This window comes from Pithys albifrons, chromosome 24, assembly GCF_047495875.1.
Source record: "Pithys albifrons albifrons isolate INPA30051 chromosome 24, PitAlb_v1, whole genome shotgun sequence".
NCBI classification, from domain to species: domain Eukaryota; kingdom Metazoa; phylum Chordata; class Aves; order Passeriformes; family Thamnophilidae; genus Pithys; species Pithys albifrons.
In genome coordinates this window covers 5,951,233-5,978,143 of record NC_092481.1, presented here as the reverse complement: position 1 = coordinate 5,978,143, position 26,911 = coordinate 5,951,233, and the positions used below count along the sequence as shown (strand labels likewise).

The following is a 26,911-nucleotide window of genomic DNA, read 5'->3' as shown; positions in this document are numbered from 1 at the left end:
AAGCTTCATGTGAGAATCCACCAAGAGTTTTCCTCCTAAACCACGTTATTCCAGAACTTCTTACCCCTCAAGACCCAACAGTTTGGGAGGATGTGAGAGAATATCCCACCCTGTGCAGCTGCTGAACAGGCTGAGTGCAGGAAGAGCCCAAATTTTGGGGGAAAACCCTCCAAGCATTTGGCAGAGCTGCCACTGAGCCCCATCACCCACCCTCCCACTCGGAGACTCCCCCTGGGATCCAGGGAAAGCTGCACATTAGCTCTGCTTCCCTCCTGCTCCAGTTCCTAATTGACTCCTCTGGATGTCTCCAATGGCTCTGGATAAATCATTCCTGTCAGGCATTCCCAGAAACATTTCAGGCCTTATCAGAGTTAAGAAATCAAAACAACTGTAAGAACTGCTCATGGGGAAACCCTCCCAGTTTCCTGCAGCACAAACATCCAGCCCAGAGTGAGTCCCAGGGGCAGCAATGGGGGTGTTTCTGACCCTCAGAGGGAGGGAGAGACACATACCTGGTCCTCAGGTTGCCCTGTTGGGGCAGCCCATCGAAGATGGACAGCACATCAAAGTCTTCCTCCAGTGCAAAGGACTGGAACACCAGCTGGATCCTGTTCTGCTCCTCAGCACTGATTGTCCACGTGCAGTTGGCATAGTTGGGGTATCCATATGGGAATCCTGGGCTCTGGATTGTGCCATTGGGGCCCTGCAGGACGTGGCTGCAGTTCTGGGCTGCAGAGAGACAACACAGAGCACGAGTCAAACAGTGGCAGATCCACACTGAACACCCCCACACACCACGAGGGTTCTCCCACCCCATTTCTCCCCAGTTCAAGGGCCCAGGAAATGCATAAAGGTAAAATCTAAAGATGCATCTTTGTCTTCCCTGCAGGCACGTGGGGCCCAGACCCCAATTCCTTGAGCACTGGAGCTGGGCTGGGAGCACAGTGGGATGCCCTGCCTGGTCCTGGGAGCAGAGGCTTCCTCAGCCCCTGGCACTGCCCACAACCACATCCAGCCTGTTCCTTTCTGGGAGAGATCTGGTGTCCACACAGAATCCCAGAATATTCTGAGTTGGGAGGGACCCACAAGGATCATCGAGCCCAACTCTTCAGTCAGTGACCCACACGGGGGATTGAACCCCTGACCTTGGGCATTGTTACAACCAAGTTTTAACCAACTGAGGTGTCCCTGCCCATGGCAGGGGGTGGCACTGGATGAGCTTTAAGGTTCCTCCCAACTCAACCCATTCACAGAATCCCAGACTGAGTTGGGAAGGACCCACAAGGATCATCGAGTCCAACTCTCAAGTCAATGACCCACCCAGGGGATTGAACCCCTAACCTTGGCATCATTGCAACCAAGTTTTAACCACCTGAGCTCATCTCAGGGTCTTGCATCACCCTGTTGTGGTTCCACAGAGCTTTGGAGCTTCTCCCCCACCCACAGGACCCATTTCCTCATCACGCTCAGGGTATTTGGGGATTTACCACGAGCCTGGCCAGGCTGGGGAACCTCAAACAGGACCCAGAGAGCAGCTCAATGACAAAGCCAAAGCTGGAGTCTCCTTCACCCTTCATCACACCTCGCCCAGAGACACGAGCCCAGTGTGCAGACAATGAGACACCCACCCCTCACCTTGAAAATCCACAATGGCCCTAATACATAATGAGCAGCTGAGTCACCAGGTGAGCCTGTCTGGGCAAGGCTGCAGGAAAACTGGATGGCAAAAAATCAGGAATTAAACTTGTCCTGACTCCAAAAAGAGCCTGACCAAAAGAACCAGCCACTAAAGTTGTTCCAACCCCAACCATTCCATGGCTCTGTCAATAGTTATTTGGAGGAAAAGCCACCACCAGTACCACCCCACACCCCTGTCAGACCTGATGGGGCACAGAGGAAAGAAACCCTTGGCCAGACCAGCCTTCTGGGGCTGCTGATTCCTCTCAGCCACTTGTGAGAGGTCTCTGCTCCTCCTGCAGGCTCAGCACAGAGCAAATGGGTTCCAGTCAGTATTTCTGAAGAGTCACATCTTGTGAGAACAAGAGGCCACTCCTGCACCACCAGCTAAACATTGAACACCTCCCTCAAATGCCTTTTCCTTCCCCAAGGCAGTGCCTGAGAACACTCCATCCCAAAGACAAACATCGACTGCCACCATGGACAGCTCTGGAGAGATGAGATTTTCTTCTCTCTGGGGAAACAGGGACACAAATCCATGTTGGGAAGAGCCTGAAAGGGAAATTCTCCTCAGTGTTTTCCTCTTCCTCCACAGATACACAGAATGTCTTTAGAGGCACAAGGAGTTCACTCCAAACTGGTTTAACCCTCGCTGGTTTTACTGGGATTAACACCAAGTTGCAGCCACTTTGTGGGACCCAGAGCAGAGTCCCATCTCCCACCCTCTGGCTTTTCCCTCTGCTGCTGGACTGTTCATCCCTCCTGCTGCTTCTGGGGAGAGCCGAGGCTTTCAAGCTGCAACGAATTAGAGTAGAAATGACTCCTTTGATTCCTCCTTGCCCAAAGACAAACATCGACTGCCACCATGGACAGCTCTGGAGAGATGAGATTTTCTTCTCTCTGGGGAAACAGGGACACAAATCCATGTTGGGAAGAGCCTGAAAGGCAAATTCTCCTCAGTGTTTTCCTCTTCCTCCACAGATACACAGAATGTCTTTAGAGGCACAAGGAGTTCACTCCAAACTGGTTTAACCCTCGCTGGTTTTACTGGGATTAACACCAAGTTGCAGCCACTTTGTGGGACCCAGAGCAGAGTCCCATCCCACCCTCTGGCTTTTCCCTCTGCTGCTGGACTGTTTATCCCTCCTGCTGCTTCTGGGGAGAGCCGAGGCTTTCAAGCTGCAAGGAATTAGAGTAGAAATGACTCCTTTGATTCCTCCTTGCCTTTTTCAAAGGCAGCAAAGGCATTTGCACTTCTGAGTGCCAACCAGCTACAGGTAAAGAACTGCAGAGCAGTGCTCATTAAAGCCAATTATAATGAGATTGACCTACTTTGGTGCAAAACCTCTTGGTGGAACTTCTCCCTGCCAGATGAAGTTCACAGCTCTGTGAATCTAAAACGGTCCATCCTATTTACTGCCCTGGGAATCTTTTTGCAGTGTTTTATTACATCAGTGAGAGCCAGGACAGCCCCATAATCCACCTGGGATTAGCACAGGATTCCTTAACAAGGGCAGAGGGAGTAATTTGCATTTCTGCAGCACGTGGCACCTGCTTCTCTCTCTCTCTCAGTGCCTTTACACACACGACACACACGGGAGGGAATCCACCACCTCTCCCACCTCAGCTCCACTTACTTGTGGAGTCCACTGGAGAGAATCTTAATTAACTCAGTGCCAGGAAGATGCACAAGATTGAGGATGTTGATCACAGAGGGGTTAATGAACCCCAGTTTGGTTTAATAATGTGGCAACTGCTAAAAATCCACAAGCCCAGTTGCCTCAAACTCCATCAAAGCAGCTTTGCTCCAACCAGAGTGACACTCAAGACCCCTCAGGGGACATCGAAACTGCCTCTCCTGCACCTTTTTTATTGGAATCATAAGTAAAGTTCATCAGAACAACTTGAGGAAATAGGGAAATTAAAGAGGTTCTGTCTCCCCTGATGGTATCAAAGCCACCGAGGCTGAGTGAAGTCCACAAAGGAAATTCGAGGTCAGAGGTACCACATTCCAAACCCTTCCAAGGTCACGGGGAAGGCACAAAGCTCCAGGATCCACAAAAACTCACACCATCCTTGCACAGTTGGGGCCTGTGCCAGAAGGCCAGAAATATGGACATAAATCCAACTGAAGGGGGAAAAGAACTAACAGGAGAACAGGTCCCAGTTTCATTAGGTGGCAAATCAATCCACTGAAATATCTGCATGTTCCCAATGTTGGCCCAGAGGAGCTCTGGACACAGGCAAAAGAAAATTGCTGACAAAGTAGGAAATAACCTGTTCTGCATCAGCTCTAATAAGAGGGAACTTCATTTATAGTGGGCACTGCTGGAAAAAGTCAGCAGGCACAGAGAGAAATCTGGGAATTTCTGCCATTTATGATTTGCTGCCAGCTTTGAGTGGGTTCAGCTCAGGCCTGAGTGACAAAACCTTATCTCCAATTTCACCAACATGACGGGCAGACACTCAGCTCTGCTCTGCAGATTGCAAAAACAATTCTCTTTATCCCTCTGGCCCAGGAGCAGGAATAAGTGGGAAGATATGAAAGGGCAATGCCAGAGCCAGGGCTATAAAGTTCCAGGTGGATTTTTATTTGACAGACAACAACATTCTCCCCGAATTTCTGGCACGTTCTCTCCAGCCCTGGAGTGTGACAGGAGGCACCTCCTACACCTCATTCAGCAAAGGAGAACTCTGCAGTTTCCCTCCCAGCAGCCACCACCAGCCTTGCACTTGATCTCAGCTCTGGGAGGTTTTTCCAGGGGTATTTATGTAGATATTCCACCTTCTACTCCTGTCCTACCTGTCCATATCTCACCTGTCCATGTCTCACCTGTCCATGTCCCACCTGTCCACGTCCCACCTGTCCATATCTCACCTGTCCCATGTCTCACCTGTCCGTGTCCCACCTGTCCGTGTCTCACATGTCCCATGTCCCACCTGTCTGTGTCTCACCTCTCCCATGTCCCACCTGTCCCATGTCTCACCTCTCCCATGTCTCACCTGCCTGGGTCTCACCTGTCCATGTCCCACCTGTCCATGTCTCACCTGTCCCATGTCCCACCTGTCCATGTCTCACCTCTCCATGTCTCACCTCTCCATGTCCCACCTCTCCATGTCCCACTTGTCCATATCTCACCTGTCCCATGTCTCACCTGTCCATATCCCACCTGTCCCATGTCCCACTTGTCCATAACTCACCTGTCCCATATCCCACCTGCCCATATCTCACCTGTCCCATGTCTCACCTGTCCATGTCTCACCTGTCCATGTCCCACCTGCCCATATCTCACCTGTCCCATGTCTCACCTGTCCCATGTCCCACCTCTCCCATGTCCCACCTGTCCATTTCTCACCTGTCCATGTCCCACCTGCCCATATCTCACCTGTCCATATCTCACCTGTCCCATGTCTCACCTGTCCATGTCTCACCTGTCCATGTCCCACCTGCCCATATCTCACCTGTCCCATGTCTCACCTGTTCCATGTCCCACCTCTCCCATGTCCCACCTGCCCATATCTCACCTGTCCATATCTCACCTGTCCCATGTCTCACCTGTCCATGTCCCACCTGTCCATGTCCCACCTGTCCATGTCCCACCTGTCCATATCTCACCTGTCCCATGTCTCACCTGTCCCATGTCTCACCTGTCCCATGTCTCACCTGTCCGTGTCTCACATGTCCCATGTCCCACCTGTCCGTGTCTCACCTCTCCCATGTCCCACCTGTCCCATGTCTCACCTCTCCCATGTCTCACCTGCCTGGGTCTCGCCTGCCCGTGTCTCGCCTGTCCATATCTCACCTGTCCATGTCCCACCTGTCCATGTCCCACCTGTCCCATGTTCCACCTGTCCCATGTTCCACCTGTCCATGTTCCACCTGTCCATGTTCCACCTGTCCATGTCCCACCTGTCCATGTCTCACCTCTCCCATGTCTCACCTCTCCCATGTCCCACCTGTCCATATCCCACCTGTCCCATATCTCACCTGTCCCATGTCTCACCTGTCCCATATCTCACCTGTCCCATGTCTCACCTGTCCCATGTCTCACCTGTCCCATGTCCCACCTGTCCCATATCCCACCTGTCCCATGTCCCACCTGTCCCATATCCCACCCGTCCCATGTCCCACCTGTCCCATGTCCCACCTGGTCCATGTCCCACCTCTCCCATGTCTCACCTGTCCATGTCTCACACATCCCTATCACTGGCTGCTGCACCCCCGGGCACTGCTGGCACTGGGTGGCACCACCTGAGCTGGGATTTCTGCAGCTCCAGCCTCAGAGAAACTGGCACATCCAAACTGTGCCACTACAAACCTCGAATCTCTCCGTGGTCAGCTGGTAAATAACAAACCAAGGCCTTGTCTGACACTACAAGTGCAAAAGGGAAATGAGCACAAAAAAGCATCTCCCACCTCCTTTGAACTCCTTCAAGTCCCCGGGTCAGAGCAGGTGGTGGAGCGAAAGGAAGAGCTTTAACTGCTGATTTAACTGAGAGCTTTAACTGTCTAAGGAAGCAGCTCTTGAGAGAGAGACAAACTGAATTTATTCCTGAAGTGCTTCGGAAATATAAGTCGATGCACTTTGTTCCTGGGCAGAAATGAAATCTAATTGAGCAAATGCTGCTGCACGGTCAGTGCACAGCTCAGGAGGAGAGAACAGCACATCCAACCCTGCTCTCAGCAGTGCCATTTTCTGAGAATCCAGCCCTGTCTCCTCCCTAATGCAGCACTTTGGGGTATTGCCATTTGCTTTAGTTATTGGAGCTTCGGCAGAAATGTTGTTATTTCGTGTTGCTCTCGCCTGCTCCGTGAAAAGGATGAACATCAAAAGGTTTTCCCCGAGAAACCTGCGATCCATAACGTGCAGCCGCACGGACACAACCCCACCCCGGCCTGAAACACCGGGAGTAAATCCTGCTTTGGGCAGCAGCAAACTCTCGATTTTCCCTCCTTTCCCCTCTGCCCAGAGCCATTCACCTTCACTGCCGCAAGTCTTTCAAACCCACACGCTCCGAGTTTTATAAACACTGTTTGATCTGCCATCTAAATACTCCTTTTTCCAAGTGTTTACCGCTTTGAATCATTTACCAGCCGCTAATTGGGCTTTAGCCGCTCATTAGAGCCAACCCAAACATTGAGTGGGGGACTCCCAGCCCAGCTCTGACTTCTCACAGAATTCCAGTGGACAAACAGGGAAAGCGCCTCCACTCTTGGGATATTTAACTCTTGTTCCACCTGCTCAGAGTTTGAATTCAACCTCCAGACTCCATCAAAGCCTTCTGGGTAATCAATAACGCAGAGTCATCCCACGGCCTGGAACTTCAACTTCATCAAAGTCTGTGCCCAAGAACATCACCCAGGGGATGGTTTGCATCTCACACAGCCTGGGACTGCTCTCTGGGAACAGAGTGGAGGATGGAAGGGCAAAAAAAAAAGGGCATTTGCTCCAAATTCAGCCCATGCCACCCGTGCCAAGGCAGGGGGAGGCACAGCCCCAGCTCAGCACTCCGGAGTTTGCAGCAGGATGGGAAAATCCACAGATCAAACAACCTTCCTGAAACCAAACACTTCTCTGGGGACAAACATTCCTTCCCTTCCCTTCCATTCCAGCCTTTCCCTCCCGCTGTGTCATCACCTTGGCCCTGTTAGTGCTGCTTTCAGACCTACTGCAGAACTCTCCTCCACTCAGGCTTTGCTCCAGCAATAGGAAAACAATTCCATTTGAAGGGCTTCCCAAGAAGAAGGAAGAGAGGAACAAAAGATGCTGTAAGACTGTATTTAGTTTTCCCCATGTGTTCTCCCTTCCTTTCCCCATCAAAAATGATTTATTGGAAAATTGTGCTGATTTCCTCTGCATGTTTGGGATTCCTGGTCACATTGCTGAGCTCGGAGCTCCCCAGCAGAAGCACCAACTGAGCCACCACCCGGCAGAAAACTGGGAATATCTGCACAGAAAAGGGAAGCTTGGACATTCCAGGGGTCACTGCCCCATCCTCACACATCCCCACACTGCTCTGCCACCACTAAACATTTCCAGGGTGTCCTAGAAATGACACTTTCATTTTTCAGATCAGGAAAAACCTGCACAGGAACTTCACATTTCTCCATTTCCACATCAGGTCCATCCTGTTGGGACTTTATCCCACGGCATTTTCCCCTCCCCACGCTGGGCTCAAAGGGCTATTCCTCCTCCCCAGCCCCTCCTGAGACATTTCCAACCTGCAGCTCACAATGTGGGCACCTGGGGAAGGGCAGGGAAGGGAAACAGCTTTGTGTCTGTTCCTTCTCAAGTCTCTGGGAATGCAACGAGCACCTATCCAGAAATAAAGGCACCTCCCTTGGGAATGCTGAGGTTTACAGAGCAAGAACTGGTGGAAAGCACTGGGATAGAAATGATTCCACAGTGTCCAGCAATGTTTCTGAATGCCTGGTGAGGTTCTGGACTCTGCCCAGCTGTTCCACATCTGTCCTGAAGGGTCAAGTTTAAACTGGACAGAGCTGTAGTTCAGTCCAAGCCTAGTTGGGCTCTGCCTTATCCACATGGAATCACAGAATCAGTTGGGTTGGAAGAGACCTCTGAGATCATCAAGTCCAACCCTTGATCCACCCCCACTCTGATTACCAGATCATGATTTGGATGCCACAGGACACCCCCACTGGGACATTCCCTCTTTTCCTCCAAGTTCTCCTTCTCCTTTGGACAAAGTCTTCCCTGCTGTGACATCCTTTGGGCTGCTATTTCAGTGCTGAGCACATCCCTCCAAGCTCAAAGAGCTCTGACAGGAGGCAGCAGAGACATCCAGTTCCAGGTGACACCAAAAGCCATTAGAGGACAAACTGTGACATGCCAAGAGCATGACAGGGCACACGTGTCCTGTCACCCAACTACGCTGCAGTCCCCTGACGTGGGAGAGCCCAGAGAATGGAGCTGCTGGCAAGGAATGTCTCACTGGGCTGTGCTGGGCATCACCTCAACGTGAGGGCACAGCTGCCCCATCTTCCCCTGGGGCTGAAACCCTTCTGAGCAGAGGGAGGGTGGCATGGGCTGCTGGCAAGGAATGTCTCACTGGGCTGTGCTGGGCATCACCTCAACGTGAGGGCACAGCTGCCCCATCTTCCCCTGGGGCTGAAACCCTTCTGAGCAGAGGGAGGGTGGCATGGGCTGCTGGCCTGGCACAGGCTGTGCTGGGCAACATCTAAAACTGAGGGCAGAGCTGCCCCATTTCCCCTGGGGCTGAAACCCTTCTGAGCAGTGGGAGGGTGGCATGGGCTGCTGGCCTGGCACGGGCTGTGCTTGGCATCACCTCAAAGTGAGGGCAGAGCTGCCCATTTCCCCTGGGGCTGAAACCCTTCTGAGCAGAGGGAGGGTGGCATGGGCTGCTGGCCTGGCACGGGCTGTGCTTGGCATCACCTAAAAGTGAGGGCAGAGCTGCCCCATCTTCCCCTGGGGCTGAAACCCTTCTGAGCAGAGGGAGGGTGGCATGGGCTGCTGGCAAGGAATGTCTCACTGGGCTGTGCTGGGCATCACCTCAAAGTGAGGGCAGAGCTGCCCCATCTTCCCCTGGGGCTGAAACCCTTCTGAGCAGAGGGAGGGTGGCATGGGCTGCTGGCCTGGCACAGGCTGTGCTGGGCAACATCTAAAAGTGAGGGCAGAGCTGCCCCATCTTCCCCTGGGGCTGAAACCCTTCTGAGCAGAGGGAGGGTGGCATGGGCTGCTGGCCTGGCACAGGCTGTGCCATCCTCACCCTGGGAACAGAGGGGGCTGCAGCCTTCAAGGCCCTGCCCAGGCTGGCTTCAAACTGCCCAGGGGACGCTGTTGAGTGTCCCTGCTGTCCCTCTGTCCCCTTCCCCACGTGCTCCTGGTCCTTCCAGCACTGCTGCAGATTGAGGTGCCATCTGGGAGCTCAGCACAACCAAAGGCAGACAACGGGCCATGTGTTTGGGAGTGAAGACTCCCAGGTGGGGAGGAGAAGGGGAGGTGGAGCCCCTCCTGTTGTGCTGGCAGAAGCTGAGGCAGGAGGGCTCAAGGACTAATAATAGGAGAGAGGAAAAAACCTCCTTTGGAGTTGTTATAAAAAGCATGTAGGAAATCCCTCCTAACACATTATTTTTAATATAAGCAGCAGCAAGTATTAGAGAAGCCAGAGCTCATGAAGACACATTAATGACATATTTTCCTGACTATTTATAGGCAGTGATCTTTAAAAATAGTGTGTTTGATTTGCACTGACTGGAGCTGGAGAGACACAGGCACAGCAACTGCTTCACACAGCACCTGATCCCACACCCAGGGCTGGCACTGGGCTTGGCATCACAGAACATTCCCACACACCCAAAAAAACCCAAAACAAAACAAAAAACCAACCAAACAAACAAAAAAAAACAAACAAAAAAACCCCACCCAAACCCAAACCAAACTAAACAAAAAAAAACCACACAAAAAACACACACAAAAAAACCCACCAAAAAAAAACACCAAAAAAAAGCCACACAAAAAAAACACCAAAAAAAAGCCACACAAAAAACACACACAAAAAAAACCACCAAAAAAACCCCCACCAAAATAAACACACAAAAAACACACACAAAAAAACCCACCAAAAAAACCGCCAAAAAAAAAGCCACACAAAAAACACACACAAAAAAAACACCAAAAAAACCCACCAAAAAAAAGCCACAAAAAAACACACACTAAAAAACCCACAAAAAAAAACAACCAAAAAAACCCACACAAAAAACACACACAAAAAAACCACCAGAAAAAAAGCCACACAAAAAACACACACAAAAAACTCACCAAAAAAAAAGCCACACGAAAAACCACTAAAAAAACCCCCACCAAAATAAACACACAAAAAACACACACAAAAAAACACCAAAAAAACCACCAAAAAAAAGCCACACAAAAAGACACACAAAAAAACCCACCAAAAAAAAAAACACCAAAAAACCACACAAAAAACACACACAAAAAAAACCACAAAAAAAAACAACAAAAAAACCCACACAAAAAACACACACAAAAAAAACACTAAAAAAAGCCACACAAAAAGACACAGATAAAAACCCACTAAAAAAAAAAGCCACACAAAAAACGCACACCAAAAAACCCACAAAAAAAAAACAACAAAAAAGCCACACAAAAACACACACAAAAAAACCCACAAAAAAAAAACCACCAAAAAAACCACACAAAAAACACACACAAAAAAAACCACAAAAAAACCACCAAAAAAACCCCACACACAAAAAAACACACACAAAAAAACCACCAAAAAAAAACCCCACACAAAAAACACACACAAAAAAAACCCACCAAAAAAAAAAAAAAGCCAAAGAAAACTTTGCTTGGCCAACACTAAGGAGGAATTTCGGAGACTAATGACACCCCAAACCTCAGCTCTCCTGGTGACAACATCGACTGCTCATCTAGAAGGTTCCCCAAACACACAAGAGTCCAAACCAGGGCCATGGGCTCTGCCTGCTCCAACTGCACCTCCAGAGAAGGAAAGCACAGGAAGTCTCCTTTTGGTCGTGTCAAGGAGGTCCCTTTTTAGCACTCAGAGCTCAGAGAAGTTCTGGATAAAATGACACATTAAAAATTACTTCAGTTCATTCCCAACACCAGAATCTCACAACTTCAGACACAAAGCAAATTAAAAGCACCACTGAGAACAAGCAGAGACTCCACTTATTAAAAGCTCTTCACTCCTGCACCACAATTCTCATTTCCCCACCCAGTGAAATGTTCTGTGTGTTTACAAGTGCTTCGAGATCTTCCAACCAAACCCTCTGCCAGGCATTTGTGTCACAACAGCTCACACTTGTAATGCTCTATTTGAATTCCAAAAAGGAGCCCAACAGGAAACAATCTCTCCTGGGAATTTTTCTTAGGATATAAATCCAATTTGGACTTGTTATGGGTTTAGCCAGGTGGGCCTAAATTTAGGTTTTAAAGTTCAGCTAGGCCTGGGAATTGTCAGCTGACTTGAGCTGGGCTGAGCTAGCTAACAGCTGACTTCTTCTGGCCAATAATATTGTATTCCATCCCATATTGCATCATCTCAAAAGGGGTAAGAGCTGGTGTGTGGGTGTGACTTGGGCAGTTGTTTCACAGCTGTGGTGCCAGCAGGACACTCTGCTGTCCCAGGAGGGGTGGGGAGCCCCAAGCCCAGAGCACCGGCTTAACATCATGTTATCTGAGGGAAGTAAAATATTTGTTCTTAGCTTTTCTCTCTGCTTAAGTCTGTCTCTGAAGAACCAACTTCTCTAGAATGATTTGTAGTTAAAATGGTAGAATTTGTGTTTACTGGGAAGTGGGAAGTTATTTCTCGTTATACATGACTTGTGTAAGTGTGTGTTACATTGTAGTTTCCTCTTAATTTTCTCTTTTCTGTATAAATACATGTAGTTAGTTCAGCATAGACCTGGTGTCTCGGTTTGAGATAAGCAACTGCCAACCCCCCCAAGCACAGAGAGAAAAGCCTCCCTCCTAACACCAGGGAAAGGGAGGAAAAGAGAGGGGAAAGGAAAAAAAACCACTTCTGTTATGGGTTCACCCAGGTGGGCCTAGATTTGGGCTCTGGAGTTCGGACTAGGCCAAAGCTGTCAGCTGACCTGAGCTGGGCTGAGCCAACAGCTGACCTCTTCTAGCCAGTAATTTTGTATTCCATCCCACATTATGACATCATCTCCAGGGCAGTAGGAACCAGTGTGGGAGTGGTTAAGGTAGTCGCTTCTCAGCCTCCTCTTGGGAGGACGCACGATGCTGTCCCAGGGGGGATGGAGAGGACCAGGCCCACCACTGGCTCACAGGGTATCTCAGGAAAGTAAAATGTGTTGTTCTGGGTCTCTCCTTTCTGCTTGGGTTTGTCTCCCTGGGGAATAAGCTTCTTCTTAAGTGATGTGTAGTTAGGACAGTAGAATTTGTGTGTTCGTTAAGAAGTTGAGGTGGGGAACTTGTTGTTGCAGACTTGTGTGAGTGTGTATTTGTACTCTCTTCTAATTGTCTCTAATTGCAGTTTGAAGTGGTTTTTTTCTTTCCCCTCTCTTTTCCTCCCTTTCCCTGGTGTTAGGAGGGAGGCTTTTCTCTCTGTGCTTGGGAGGGTTGGCAGTTGCTTATCTCAAACCAAGACAACTTCAAACTGCATTTATACTAAATCTACATATATTTTTCACAGAAAGAAAGAGACAATTAGAAGAGAGTACAAATATTCACTCACACAAGTCTGCAACAACAAGTTCCCCACCTCAACTTCTGAACGAACACACAAATTCTACTGTCCTAACTACACATTACTTAAGAAGAAGCTTATTCCCCAGGGAGACAAACCCAAGCAGAAAGGAGAGACCCAGAACAACACATTTTACTTTCCTGAGGTACCCTGTGAGCCAGTGGTGGGCCTGGTCCTCTCCATCCCCCCTGGGACAGCATCGTGCGTCCTCCCAAGAGGAGGCTGAGAAGCGACTGCCTTAACCACTCCCACACTGGTTCCTACTGCCCTGGAGATGATGTCATAGTGTGGTATGGAATACAAAGTTACTGGCTAGAAGAGGTCAGCTGTCAGCTCAGCCCAGCTCAGGTCAGCTGTTAGCCCAGCCCAGCTCAGGTCAGCTGTCAGCTCAGCCCAGCTCAAGTCAGCTGACAGCTTCAGCCTAGTCCGAACTCCAGAGCCCAAATTTAGGCCCACCTGGGTGAACCCATAACACTTGGCTTTGGAAGTTTTTTTTTCCTCTCTCCCTCTTCTTTTTCCCTTGGCTGGTTGGGGGGAGGAGGAACCCTTTTCACTCTGTCCTGGACAGTTGGCACTTTTCCAGCTCAGCCCAGGACAGGACTCCATTCCGTTAACAGCACTTTGATGTTCACTTCCTTTAAGTGTTGCAGCACTTGATATTTATTACCTAATGCCTCCTTGTCACCTTGAGCAATCAAGGAAAGTCACCTGAAGTTGACAGTGCAGAGAAAAGTTAATAATTCCCTGCACCCAACGAGACAAAAACACCCAGGGCAGTCACATGTCCCAAACAAGAAACAGCTCCAAAAGGTTTCTCAGGATTATCTGGACAAACAGTGAAACTTGGCCATCAGATTGATATTTTTTTTGGTCTCTCCACACATGAATTTCACACACTCAACAGCAAAACATAAATTATTATTTCAGAGAAACACGGAATGGGTTGGAAGGGACCTGAAAGGTCATTCAGTTCCAAGCCCTTCATGGGCACTGAAATCTGAGCTCTTTTCAACAATGAATGTCCTTCTATCCAAAGAGAACCTTAACTCCAATCTTGGCGACTGATGGATGCTCTGCTTCTACAAAACCACACTTAGTTTTGGCCTGTTCTGATCCAATTTAGTCCCAAGCATGAGATTTTCTCTAATCTTCCATGATTTGTACCCAAACATTCCCACTCCCTTCACAAGATCAATGTCCAAAGTCATTTCCACAGAGTTTCTGTATCCTGGACCTCCATCCTACACAGAACTAGAAACTCACTCCTATTAACATCAGATTTCCTGGTTTATTTTTTTTTTCTTTCCCCTCCTCCACTCATTTAAAAACTCATTTTCACCCCCAGACATATTCCACTTAATCTTAGTTTTCAATCCCCAAAGCAGATCAATAACTTTCCTCTTCAATCTCCAGAGCTCTCAATCAAGGAGTTAACGGGGGGTGAATGGAATCGACTTGGAGGTTCAAATTGGGTATTTTTTTGTCAAAACTCTCATTTGGTAACTGCCCTCATGGCAAAGAAGGGAGAAAACTCTCCCTGAAGAGCCCTCGGGATGGAGATTCCTGGGCAAAAAAAAAAAAAAAAAGGTTGTTTGTTTATAAAATCCATTTGTATTAAAGCAACAAACCGCAGTACAGCAACACCAAGACAGGGGGTTTGGGACCATTTGAGGAGCTGCAGGATTGGCAGGACAGGACAGCAGAGCCTGGAGAAAGGGAGCTGGAATGATCCTCAGAAAGGGTCAGATTGTCCCTGTCATCAGCCCAGGACTGGGGGCCTCAGAGGTTGGTTAAACCCAACTGGGAAGAACGTCCTGATAGTGGGAAGAACATTCCCCCAGTGGGAAGAACATCCCCACACTCTCAGGGACAAAGTCCCCACAGTGGGAAGAACATCCTTGCAGTGAGAACATCCCCACATTGAGAAGAACATCCCTACAGTGGGAAGAACGCCCCAAAAGTGGGAAGAACATTCCTGCAGAGGAAAGAATGTCCTCACAGTGGGGAGAATGTCCCTAAAGTGGGAAGAACATCCCTACAGTGGGAAGAAAGTCCCAAAAGTGGGAAGAACATTCCTGCAGAGGAAAGAATGTCCCCAAAATGGGAAGAATGTCCCCAAAATGGGAAGAATGTCCCTAAAGTGGGAAGAACATCCCCTCACTCTCAGGAACAAAGTCCCCACACTGAGAAGAACATCCCTACAGTGGGAAGAACATTCCTTCAGTGGGAAGAACATCCCTCCAGTGGGAAGAACATCCCTCCAGTGGGAAGAACATCCCTACAGTGGGAAGAACGTCCCCAAAGTGGGAAGAACGTCCCCAAAGTGGGAAGAACGTCCCCAAAGTGGGAAGAACGTCCCCTCACTCTCAGGAACAAAGTCCCCACCCTGAGAAGAACATCCCTACAGTGAGGAGAACATCCCTACAGTGGGAAGAACATCCCCACAGTGGGAAGAACGTTCCCACAGTGGGAAGAACGTTCCCACAGTGGGAAGAAGGTCCCCACAGTGGAAAAAATGTTCCCACAGTGGGAAGAACATCCCCACACTCTCAGGAACAAAGTCCCCACACTGAGAACATTCCTCCAGTGGGAAGAACATCCCTACAGTGGGAAGAACATCCCTACAGTGGGAAGAACATCCCTACAGTGGGAAGAACACTCCCACAGTGGGAAGAACGTCCCAGAAGTGGGAAGAACACTTCTACAGTGGGAAGAGTGTTCCTACAGTGGGAAGAAGGTCCCCACAGTGGAAAGAAGGTCCCCACACTCTCAGGGACAAAGTCCCCACATTGAGAAGAACATCCCTACAGTGGGAAGAACATCCCTACAGTGGGAAGAACATCCCTACAGTGGGAAGAACATCCCCACAGTGGGAAGAACATCCCAAAAGTGGGAAGAAGGTCCCCACACTTCCAGGGACAAAGTCCCCACCCTTCAACCACTTCCTTATTTCAGCAGGTGAACCTGATTTTCATACTAACAGGCCAACCCCTTCTCCAAGTGGTGCTTCACTTTAATGGGACACCTCGGGATGGTTCCTGACAGATGTCCAGTGCCTGACCTTTCCCTGATGGAGACAAAACAACACTAGAGGGACATAAACAATATGCTGCAGGATGGAAAAGGCAACTTTAAACACAGCAACGACTTTGGAAAAGCACCAGCTCCATTATCCTCTGGAAGGAGAGTTCCCTCCTGGGAGGAAAGACACTTCCCTTGGTGGCTCCAAGGGGAAAGGAAGGAGTTGTGCCTTTGTTGCAGCACCTTCTGCTCTCCACTGCTGAGCCTCGAGAGGTCCTGCAGCAGTGAGAGGAGGGCAGATTCCTGCAGCCAGAGGTGGAGTTAGACATGGAGGAGGCAGGAATGGGGAGCAGGGTGAGACCCAGGACATGCTGTGGGAGCCAGTCCATCCCAACACAACATTCCCTGCTGGGAAACTCCTCAGGAACCTTTCTGTGAATAAAAATCCATCTCAGATTTGAAGAGAACCCAACTCAGGCTGCTCTTTCAGGCACAAAGCTCCACCTCAGGCTGTCTGACTCCAACAGCAGTGACAGAAATGCCATAAAAAACTTATTTCTAACCCTGCTCTTACTGCATTAACTGAAAAAATATTGATAAACTGCTGATAAATAACAGGAACCATAATGAGGAAACAAATTCTCCATTTGATCTCTGCCATCCTGGAGGCATTCATCTCCATAATTAATTAGATAATACTCTTAGTACAGAACTATTTTTCCCCTCTATAGACAAGAAGCTGAAGGTCACATAATTTAAAGAGCTGCTTCAAAGGCAGAGTCTGGGGCAGGTTAAAATCAGAAGGGGCAGAACAATAACCTGCTTTTCTAAAGAGCTGGATCCAAACCCTGATGCTTCTGGCAGATTCTTAGTATGAATCTCCCACTTTCCCATCTCTATTGGGCTTTTAACATCTGGATAAATGTGGATATAAACAAATAAAAACTGGGAAGGCAGTTCCATGTGAATTGCAAGAGGAGCAGAACAACCTGTGCAAATCCTGCACTGGGTTTTATTCCCGACTTCTTTTGACAAGAACACTCGTGGAAGTTCAGCCACCACACAGACAACTTTCACCTCAAAATGTCATTTCACAATTAATCTCAAATTGGACATGAAATGGTTGAATTGCCTCCATGCAATCAAGGGAGAGAACCAAGAGCAGAAAAGCTGCAGCTCCTCAACGTGGTGCAATTTGTGTCTGCTCAAAGCTCCTCACGAACATCCCAAGATCTGTCTGTGCAGAATAAATCTGGAAATCAGTTTAGGATTTGGCCAGTTCTATGGATCCCATGGAAGGGAAAAAGGGACTCACACCCTGATGGCTTTCCAAGTGCCAACAGCCACAGAGAGCAGCAAGAACTGGGCTCTAATGACTTCTGCAAGTCAAGAGACTGTGCAAACAGCAGGAGGGCACTGGAGCAGAAAATCCCCATCTCTGGCTGGGATTAACTCATCTTTCCTGGCTCTTCCACTCCCCCTGGCACCTCCTGATGCCACTGGCTGTGGGCAAGGGGATTAGCAGGCTGTGACCATGGCTGGGTCAGCCTGGTGGTCACTGAAGTGACAGCTGAGGGACAGGGAAAACCTCTGCAGTGCCAGAACTGAGAAACCCAAACAGAGCCATTTCAGCAGCACAGAACAGGCTTCACATTCCAGAAAGCTCCTGCAAGCCAGAGGCCAAAGGAACAAATCTTCCCTTCCTTTGGTTTGAAAATGTTCCAGATAAAGACACTTTTATTTGCTATTCATTGTTGGTTTATCTGCCTTGAAATGGGAACTGCAGACATTTTGATAAATGGATTGAGAAATTGTTCTGTTTCGGTGTAACCACTGTAAAAACACCTTCCCTTCTGTCAGCACAGACAGAGCCCAGAGCTCATCTCAGCCAGACCTCGTCTCCAAACCCATCTCAGGAGCAGCACTGGGGCCTCTCTGGGCTGAGGATTGGTGTGGAATGACCCTCAGGAGGGACATCTGGCCTGTTCTGGCTCTGCTGGGTAACCCTGGCCAAGCCTTTCTGCTCCAGGCTCTGCCTCCCACCTTCCCTTCTCTGGGCACAAAGTGCTGCTGCCCAGCAATGAAACAGGGGGAGAAATTCCTTCTGTTGGGAGGGGAAGGGGGAAAACTGCCCAACAGGATCCAGGATGCTGTAGATTCCTTCTTGTTTGCTGGAGAGAAAGAGCTGCCTCCTGGAGACACCAGGAATCCCAAAGGGAAAGGGAAAGGCCAGCAAAAATTGAAACTCTGGTGAGAACTTGGCTGGAGCTTCAGCCCACGAGTCCTGCTTGAAGGGGCAAACACAAAGCTCTGTCCTGGTGACACTGGTGGCCTTTTTCTCTGTTGTCCTTGGCCAGGCCTGGCTTGAGAAGCCAAATTCCAGCAGTGTGGGCAGAAAGTCACTCTGGGTTTGGGGTTCCACCTCCTTCATGGTCCTCCAACGCTCAAGAGTCACATCCAAGTCTTGTGGAGAGTTTAGATTGTTCACTCTGCCAGGCAAGGGCTGAATCCAGGTGTACTCAGCAGGAATTTCTCCATGGAAAGGGTGGTCAGGCATTGGAAGGGGCTGCCCAGGGAGGTTTGGAGTGCCCACCTTGGAGATGCCCAAGGAAGGGCTGGTTGTGGCACTCAGTGCTGGGGGGCAAGGTGGGCATCGGGCACAGGGTGGGCTCCATGGGCTGGCAGGGCTTTGCCAAGGTGGGCATTGGACACAGGGTGGGCTCCATGGGCTGGGAGGGCTTTTCCAAGGTGGGCATCGGGCACAGGATGGGCTCCATGGGCTGGGAGGGCTTTTGCAAGGTGGGCATTGGGCACAGGGTGGGCTCCATGGGCTGGGAGGGCTTTGCCAAGCTCAGTGATCCCAGGAATGTGGGTGTTTTCTCCTCACTCCACAGGTCAAGCCCAGTGCTGCTGGAGCTGCTGGAGATGCAGAAGCTGCTGGAGATGATGCTGGGGCTGCTGGAGATGCTGGAGATGCAGAAACTGCTGGGGCTGCTGGGACTGCTGGGGCTGCTGGAGATGCAGAACCTGCTGGGGCTGCTGGAGATGCAGAACCTGCTGGGGCTGCTGGAGATGCAGAAGCTGCTGGGGCTGCAAGGGCTGCAGGGACTCCAGGGACTGCTGGAGCTGCTGGGGCTGCTGGGGATGCAGAACCTGCTGGGGATGCTGGAGATGCAGAACCTGCTGGAGCTGCTGGAGATGCAGAACCTGCTGGAGCTGCTGACTGTGCCACACCATCAACACTCTGTGCCACGTCCTGCCCGGGTGTTTCTGCAAGTCATGTTCCATCTCCTTCAGCTCCCCCAAATGTGGGCCACCAGTTCATTTTCCAGCTGATTTTTGCAGTCGATAATGGGGAAGGATTTAATTTTTTAATTACTCCCCTATCACACATCTCCCTGGCAACCACAGCTGCTCCAGCCCTCGCAGTTGGGAGAGCCTTCTCCTCTCCCAGGGAAAGTCACAGAGCACCAGCTCTCCCCTCTCTGTGATTGTTCTGACCTCTGAGAAATCACCAGCAGGACTCAGACACAGCCCCCAGGGCCTTCCCACCCAGCAAACCTCGGTGGGCACACAGAACCAGGCAGGTGGTGACTCCAGGGTGATGCCTGTGCCTTGGGAGGACAGACAATCACTGCAGGGAGGTGAATCAGGGAATGTATCTGACCCAGGGAAGAAAGGAGAACCCCCACACTGTCCACTGTGAAATCCCACTGAAAAAAAAGAAGGACAAAACCCCAAAGAGCCTTCCCCTTCCATGCAAGAGAGGTACTTGCAAGGTATACATGTATATATGTGTCATTCCCATCCCTGCTCCCTGCAGGCTCCATGCCTGGCTGTGTCCAGGGCTGCAAAGACACTGAGACAGAGATAATTTGATTTCTTCAATCGATGGGATTGTCCCAGTCCCACATCAGGCACCACCTGCCCCTCCTGGCCCTGCAGAGGGGGCAGCACAGATACCCTGCCCATTCCTGCACTGCATCAGCTTCAGTGCCAGCCAAGAGCCTTGGATTCCATAACTGACTGCACCTCCCTCCTCCAGCCATGCTGGGGGTGTTGCTCTTGCCACTCCACAGCCCCCTGGGAGGCAGGGAAGTGTCTTCTCCTCAGGGCAGGTGCTCACACACCACGGGAGGCCCCACAGAAAACCTCAGAGTGCCACTGAAATCATCCCCCAACCAGGAGCTTCACATTCCTCAGTGGAGAATGAAGGGATAGAACAGGGAGAGCAACGCTGTGGTTAAGGCTGAGTTGGCAGAGTTGGCAGCTCTGCCACAAACCCCCGCAGTGACCTTGTACAGGTCCCTCAGGAAAGGTGTTTTCCAGAGGAGAAGCAGCTCCTTGGGCATCCCTAAGAGGGATCCAATGCACAGGGCAGAGGGTGGCAGAGCTATGGAATTGCTGAGGTTGGAAAAGCCCTCCCAGCCCATGGAGCCCACCCTGTGCCTGATGCCCACCTTGGAAAAGCCCTGCCAGCCCATGGAGCCCACCCAGTGCCCGATGCCCACCTTGGCAAAGCCCTGCCAGCCCATGGAGCCCTCCCTGTGCCTGATGCCCACCTTGGAAAAGCCCTCCCAGCCCATGGAGCCCACCCTGTGCCTGATGCCCACCTTGGAAAAGCCCTCCCAGCCCATGGAGCCCTCCCTGTGCCTGATGCCCACCTTGGAAAAGCCCTCCCAGCCCATGGAGCCCACCCTGTGCCTGATGCCCACCTTGGAAAAGCCCTCCCAGCCCATGGAGCCCACCCTGTGCCCGATGTCCACCTTGGAAAAGCCCTCCCAGCCCATGGAGCCCACCCTGTGCCTGATGCCCACCTTGTCCCCCAGCACTGAGTGCCATGGCCAGTCCTGCCTTGGGCACCTCCAGGGCTGGACACTCCAAACCTCCCTGGGCAGCCCTTTACAATGCCTGACCACCACCCTTTCCATGGAGAAATTCCTGCTGCTGTGCCACCTGTCCCTCCCCTGGCCCAGCCTGAGGCTGTGCCCTCTCCTCCTGTCCCTGTTCCTGGAGCAGAGCCCAAATGTCCTCCTTGGATCCATCAGGGATTGCAGAGCCAGAAGGTCCCCCCTGAGCCTCCTTTTCTCCAGCTGAGCCCCCCCCCAGCTCCGTCAGCTGCTCCTCACAGGACTGACATGACTTATAACATGGATTGTTTTGTGCTGGAAGAAACCTCTGGCATCAGGTGCAGAATTCCTTAGGAAAGCCCAACTACCAGCAGGGTGGTTGAGCCACCTCTGCTCCCATGGCCAGTTCTCCTGGGAGGAGCAAAAAGCCTTACCTGGTTTCAACTCCCATTAGAGTCTGACTCCCTCAACCTTCCCATCTGGAGATTAGAGCCAATAAAGGGGATTACACGGGCACTTTTGGCTGTTGTGCACATCAAATAGACAACTCAGTGCTGGCCTGAGCAATTCAAGCAGCACAGAATCGTTGCTACTTAATCATTGCTTTTTTACAGCCCTTAAAGTCTCATCTTTCCCCTTCCACTTGAATGTGCCGAATTTTCTGTTGGGAAAAAGGCTAATTTAAATCTAGGCCTATTCATGGGGTTTCTGAACCTCCCAGTGCCTGAAAAACATGGGGGAGAGTAAAGAAGTCTTATTTAAAATCCACTCAGCTAAGCACAGCTTTGTTAGAATTTCACTAAAGCCAAGGAAAAATTGCTCCAGCCTTTTGTCTCAGGACACTCTTGGATACAAATGGAGTTAGTAGGAATTTTCTTGCAGTATTATGGACACAAAAAGAGTTAAGGCTGCCTGACCTTCCCTCAAACCAACCCTCCCCATCAGCATAACAATTCCCTCTGGTCAAGATCCAAGCAGGGCTTGGGGGGGGCACCAGCAGGAACACAAGCACAGCTGGGAAATTTGGCATCTCCCAACCAAGTGGCCTCTCAGGAACCAGAGCAAGGCAACAAGCAGCACTCAGTCCTTCCATGGCAGGAGATCCTTGGAGCACTGGTGGGAGTGGTCAGCAGTCAGTGGTGGGGCAGGAATTAATCCACTTGCAGGCACAAGGGAAGAATAATGAGGCAGAGTCACTTGTGCAGGGGAAACTGCCTTGTCTGGGGCATAGACACCTCCTGAGCCAGAATTCCACCACAGCCTGAGCCCCTGGCAAAAGGCAGAGCCACTGGGATGCAGGGCAGATCATCTGGATGGTATTCCCCACACCCACACCCTGCCAGAAGCTCCTGAGAAGCGGAGGCAGCACCGAGGGGCAGAGGGGCACCAGGTGCCACTGCAGGGATCCTGCAGCAGCTGAGGGCACAATGGCCCTGGCAGGGACAGAGGGACAGGGACCAAGCTCAGGGGGGAGAAAAGCTTGAGCTTGGGTGTTCTGCAGCAGCCACAACAATAAAACCAGTCAGAGGGACAGGCAAGAGCCAAGGGAGGTCTCTGCCCTGCCCCATGAACTTGGGCAACACAGGGAGTGAGAGGAAGGGAAGTCCCTTGGTGGACTTGGCAGTGCTGGGTTAGTGGTTGGACTGGATGATCTCACAAGGTCTTCTCCAGCCTAAATGGTTCTGGGAATTGTGATCAAACATCCCAAGCTTGAAGTGGAGTCCTGGCAACTGCTCAGCAGCCTCCTCCTCTTCCCCCATCGTTATGGGCACTCATTGCCACAGGGAAAACAGGTTCCATGTGGGTGCTCCTCACTGAGAACTCACAAGTGGAGACTAAAGAACAGAATAAAGGGATGAGTGACACCAGGAATACACACTGAGAGGGGGCAGTCCCCTCCCTGGGTCTCCCCATGGGCTCAGAAATGCTCCTTAGGCCTTGGGTTTATTATTGGTACCTTGGCAGAGCTTACCAGAGACCTTCTCTGCTCCCAGAGCTCCTGGTCTTTCCCAAGCTCCTCTTTCCTCACAAACAGCCACAGAACTATTTCAGAGCAACAACCCAAGCAGAACCATATTGTAGTTAAAGGACAATTTGAGCAGAACTGCCCTAACTCCCAGCTGGCATTGGTGCCCATGTGCCCTCCCACATACCTGTGCTTCTCCTCCAGGTGTCTGCAGCACAACCACACAACAGCTCCTTTCACAAGCAAGAACAGACCATGGAAGAGGAAAATCACAATCAACAAATCCCATCCTCAAAGGGAAAGGGGAGATGATGTTGATTGGATTGTCATTGAGAGCCACAGTAAGTAATTTACTCCCTGTTGCAAACTCTGGTGAAGGAACAGACACCAAGGCTGTTGTTTGAAGCAGGAATGCTGGAGAGTTTTACTGCATCCCATCCAGGGTCCACAGGGTGTCTTTGGACAGACCCCACACCTCATTCCAGCTCAGGCCTTTAATTGATGTTTGGTATCAAACCCTCATATTTACCAACTCCACCTCCTACTGAACCATCTCCTCTCATTTATCCCACTGGTTCTTACATAACCAAACCCACAGGGCAACCCTGAGTGTTATTCAACCCCTCAGGTCCCCCCAGCTGAGTGGGATTATCAGTGCAGGTTCAATCTCTGCAACCAAACCCACCTGCCCACTGCTCCTGACCAAACTGAATCCCAAACAAAGCTCCCAACCAGCCTCCTGCTCCCCCATTCCTCACGGGAAGAGTGTGCCAAACTTTCCATCAAGCACAAGAATTACAAAGGGTTTCAATGGCTCAGGTGATGTTTCCAGCTGGTACATTCTCGTTTAACCCAGTACAAAACAAGGAGTAAAGCCCAGAGCATCAATAATGGTATTGAGTCCCTTTTATAACAGGCCTTTCAAATACATCCTGTACATTTATATCCATTCCCATGGGTCCAATACCTGCCCCAAATGCTCCTCCTGCTGCTGCTGCTGCTGCTGCACAGCTGATTGCCCAGAAGGGACAGAAAGCAGCAAATACCATTGCTGTGCCCACCTGATTGCCAGGCAGTAACTGGAATTTCAGGATCATCATCCACACTGTGTTTCTGAGAGGCCACTCACTGATCACACCAACTCTCTGCCAAAGTGCCCTCAGGTTCAGTGCCCTCTGCACATGGGAGTGCTGTGGACTCATCCCTGCAGCCCTAAAGCTGAGAGGGCACTGCCCGACCCACTGCTGTGCCCACCTCCCCAGACACACCAAACCACCCCCAGACACACCAAACCTCTGCCCACCACCCCCAGACACACCAAACCTCTGCCCACCTCCCCAGGCACATCAAACCTCTGCCCACCTCCCCAGACACACCAAACCACCCCCAGACACGCCAAACCTCTGCCCACCAAACCCAGACACACCAAACCTCTGCCCACCAGCCCCAGACACATCAAACCTCTGCCCACCAGCCCCAGACACACCAAACCACCCCCAGGCACACCAAACCTCTGCCCACCAGCCCCAGACACACCAAACCTCTGCCCACCAACCCCAGACACACCAAACCTCTGCCCACCAGCCCCAGACACACCAAACCTCTGCCCACTTCCCCAGGCCACACCAAATCTCTGCCCACCAGCCCCAGACACACCAAATCTCTGCCCACCACCCCCACCTCCCCTCCAGCACCGTCCCCTCCGCCCCAGCACAGCTCCCTTTTCCTGCCCTCGGGCACAGCAGCACCCCAGGGAAGCACACTTGCTGTGCCAGGTTTTAGGGCATTTCTGGGCAGCAGGACTGGCCTCAGGGCACAGCCGGTGCCACAGGAGTGGCAGTTCTGCCCCTTTTTCTCTTTCAGACGGCCAGCAGTGCCCATGGCTGGCTCTCCAGGCACGGCTCTGCTGCCACTCCCCGGGAGCTCGGGGTTACTGCTCCCTGCCCACACCGAGGCAGTGCCAGCGCCAGGAGCTCAATGAAACCTCTGGCAACTTTGTTCCTGAGGTTCAGCATTCCCTCAGCGAAGGTGCTGGAAGTGCCAGCCCGGACTGAACTGATTCTCAGCCATTACACCCCAAAAGCCACCCCAGCCCATGCCAAAGGAGGTGCCCCCACTGCGGGTACATCAGGGCATACCCAGCACCAAGTGGTTTCGAAGTTGGCATCTTGCTCAGGCAAAAAATCATTGCTGGGATGGCAGAATGGAAAAAGAAGAGCTATTGATCAATGCCTCTGGCTCTGATGCAGAGAAAAAAAACCTGTCTGAAGTCTAAAAAGCTTTTGCTGATCTGCTCACAAAGGAAAACAACACAGAGCATCAAGCCCTGGGTGAAGGATCCAGAACAGAGAGCTCCAAAAGCACAGGGAAGAGAGCAGGGCCTGAGAAGGAAGGATTATAAACTCTGCAAGGTCCAGAGTGGAAGATCCACTGTGAATAAGCTCCAGACAGCTCAGAAGAAAAGAACTTCTAAAGCCCTGACAGAGGAAATCGTGTCTTTAGGTATCTCTGTATCAGTTTAGTTGTGTGGGGAAAGCCCAGCAGAAGCTGCTGGAATGGTTTTCCTCAGTGTACAGGCTCAGTGTTCATGGTAGACAGGAAAAATAGTCACCAAAATAAACACTCATCCTTAATTAGGACTTGCAGGTTGTTTGGGTGGGTTTATCCCCTTTCCTAATACACTTCCAGCCAGCAAAACTGTTCAGCTCCGCTGCAAGAGTGCTCAGGAGGAGCAGTTAATCCTCATTCTCCATCCCCTTAGAGGAGATCTGCCTTACATAATAAAATCAGTGTTACGTTCCAGATAAAGTTTAACAAAAAAAAAAAAACACATAAAAACCCCCCAAACTGAAGCAGCTTTTCTCCACCTCCCCAGCCAGACACACATTCCTGCAGGCTCGGATACAACAGACCAGACAACGCTCCTTGGACGTTCCTGGAAATCGGGACACTGCTCAGTGTGGAGAGAAGGCACTGCCAAACACTCGGCTCTCCCACTCTTCCCTCTCCTACACACACACAAGGACAGTCCCGAAATATTTGCTGTTTGCACCAGTAATAAACTTGAGTCCTCCCATATGCTTTTGCTACCGGGGCAGCTGCGGGAAGGAGGTGGGAGAAACACGAGAAACTGCCCCGGAATTCGAGGCTTCTTCTGCTCTCCCTCAAACCAAAAGGTGCGTTTTTCATAAAAACCACCAAGCCGAGGCCAAAAAAGCTCCTATGGAAGAGACAACCAACTCGGAAGACAGGAGGAAAGTGCTTCCATCTTCATGCAAGGCATCCAAAATCTGTGTTATCAGCCCAGGGTAGTGAAATAGCGAATTCAGATGCAAGGGAAAGGCAGAGGGGGAAAACCGTGCTGGCATTTTCAGAGTCATCTCGCACATCACACAGAGCAACTGTGCCCAAATGTGACCCCCGGAGAAAGGCAATGAGATCATACAAAGCCACCTTTTATCACCCCGGCGCTGAAATCCCAAAGGATGCACAAGGGAACTACACAAGGTCCAAAGCTCTGGAGGAAAACACACTCCGTGCTGAACCCGCCAGAGAAACGTGTGCCCACACCCCGGGGTGTGCTGGCAGTGCCACACACCCCAAACCCCCTTTCCCCCTCTGCCCAAAACAACGATCCTTTCGTTTAAAGAGCCGGAGGGAAAATAACGCTCCTGAAGTTGCCAGGTTTGTGCCTGGCACTCACCGGTCACGGATGCAGCCAGGAGCCCCACGGAGAGCAGCAGTACCAGGCTCCAGGCGCTCCCCTCCCGCGGCAGCAGAGCCACGAGTGCCAGCGTGCCCCGGTGCCACCCGGAGCTGCAGCTGCATCCCGGCTGCTCCCATCCCAAGGCAGGTTGCATGTCAAAGGGCAGCAGCAATGGGGCGTGCTGGGGGGTTGGTGGATCTTGGTGGGTTTTCCCCCTTTTTCCTTCCCCTCGGCGATTGGGATAGTCCTCGGTTTGGCTGGATGAAGAGGAGGGGAAAAAGAATAAAAAAAAAAAAAGGCAAAAAAAAAAAAAAAGCAGGTCAGGCTTGTGATTTTCCTTTTTTTTTTTTTTTTAATTTTTTCAGCCCAGGAAAAAAAAAATCCCACCGCATGGAAGGCTCTGAGCTTCTGCAGCTGGAATGAACCAAGTGTGGCAGCAGCTCGGGGAGAGGA

The 26,911-nt window shown here is 50.9% G+C and overlaps 1 protein-coding gene across 1 annotated transcript in view; it reads right to left on the bottom strand.

Moving 5' to 3' along the window:
* The window catches only part of CSMD2 (CUB and Sushi multiple domains 2), a 292,995-nt gene extending 266,368 nt beyond the window's left edge, over window positions 1-26,627 (bottom strand). Inside the window, exons 1-2 of the mRNA XM_071576489.1 lie at window positions 26,456-26,627; window positions 513-729 (exon numbers count right to left, since the gene is read on the bottom strand). Of these exons, the coding sequence (XP_071432590.1) occupies window positions 513-729; window positions 26,456-26,612 (374 nt within the window). The 5' untranslated portion in view covers window positions 26,613-26,627. The remainder of the gene's footprint in view (window positions 1-512; window positions 730-26,455) is intronic.
* Window positions 26,628-26,911: the final 284 nt, after the last annotated feature.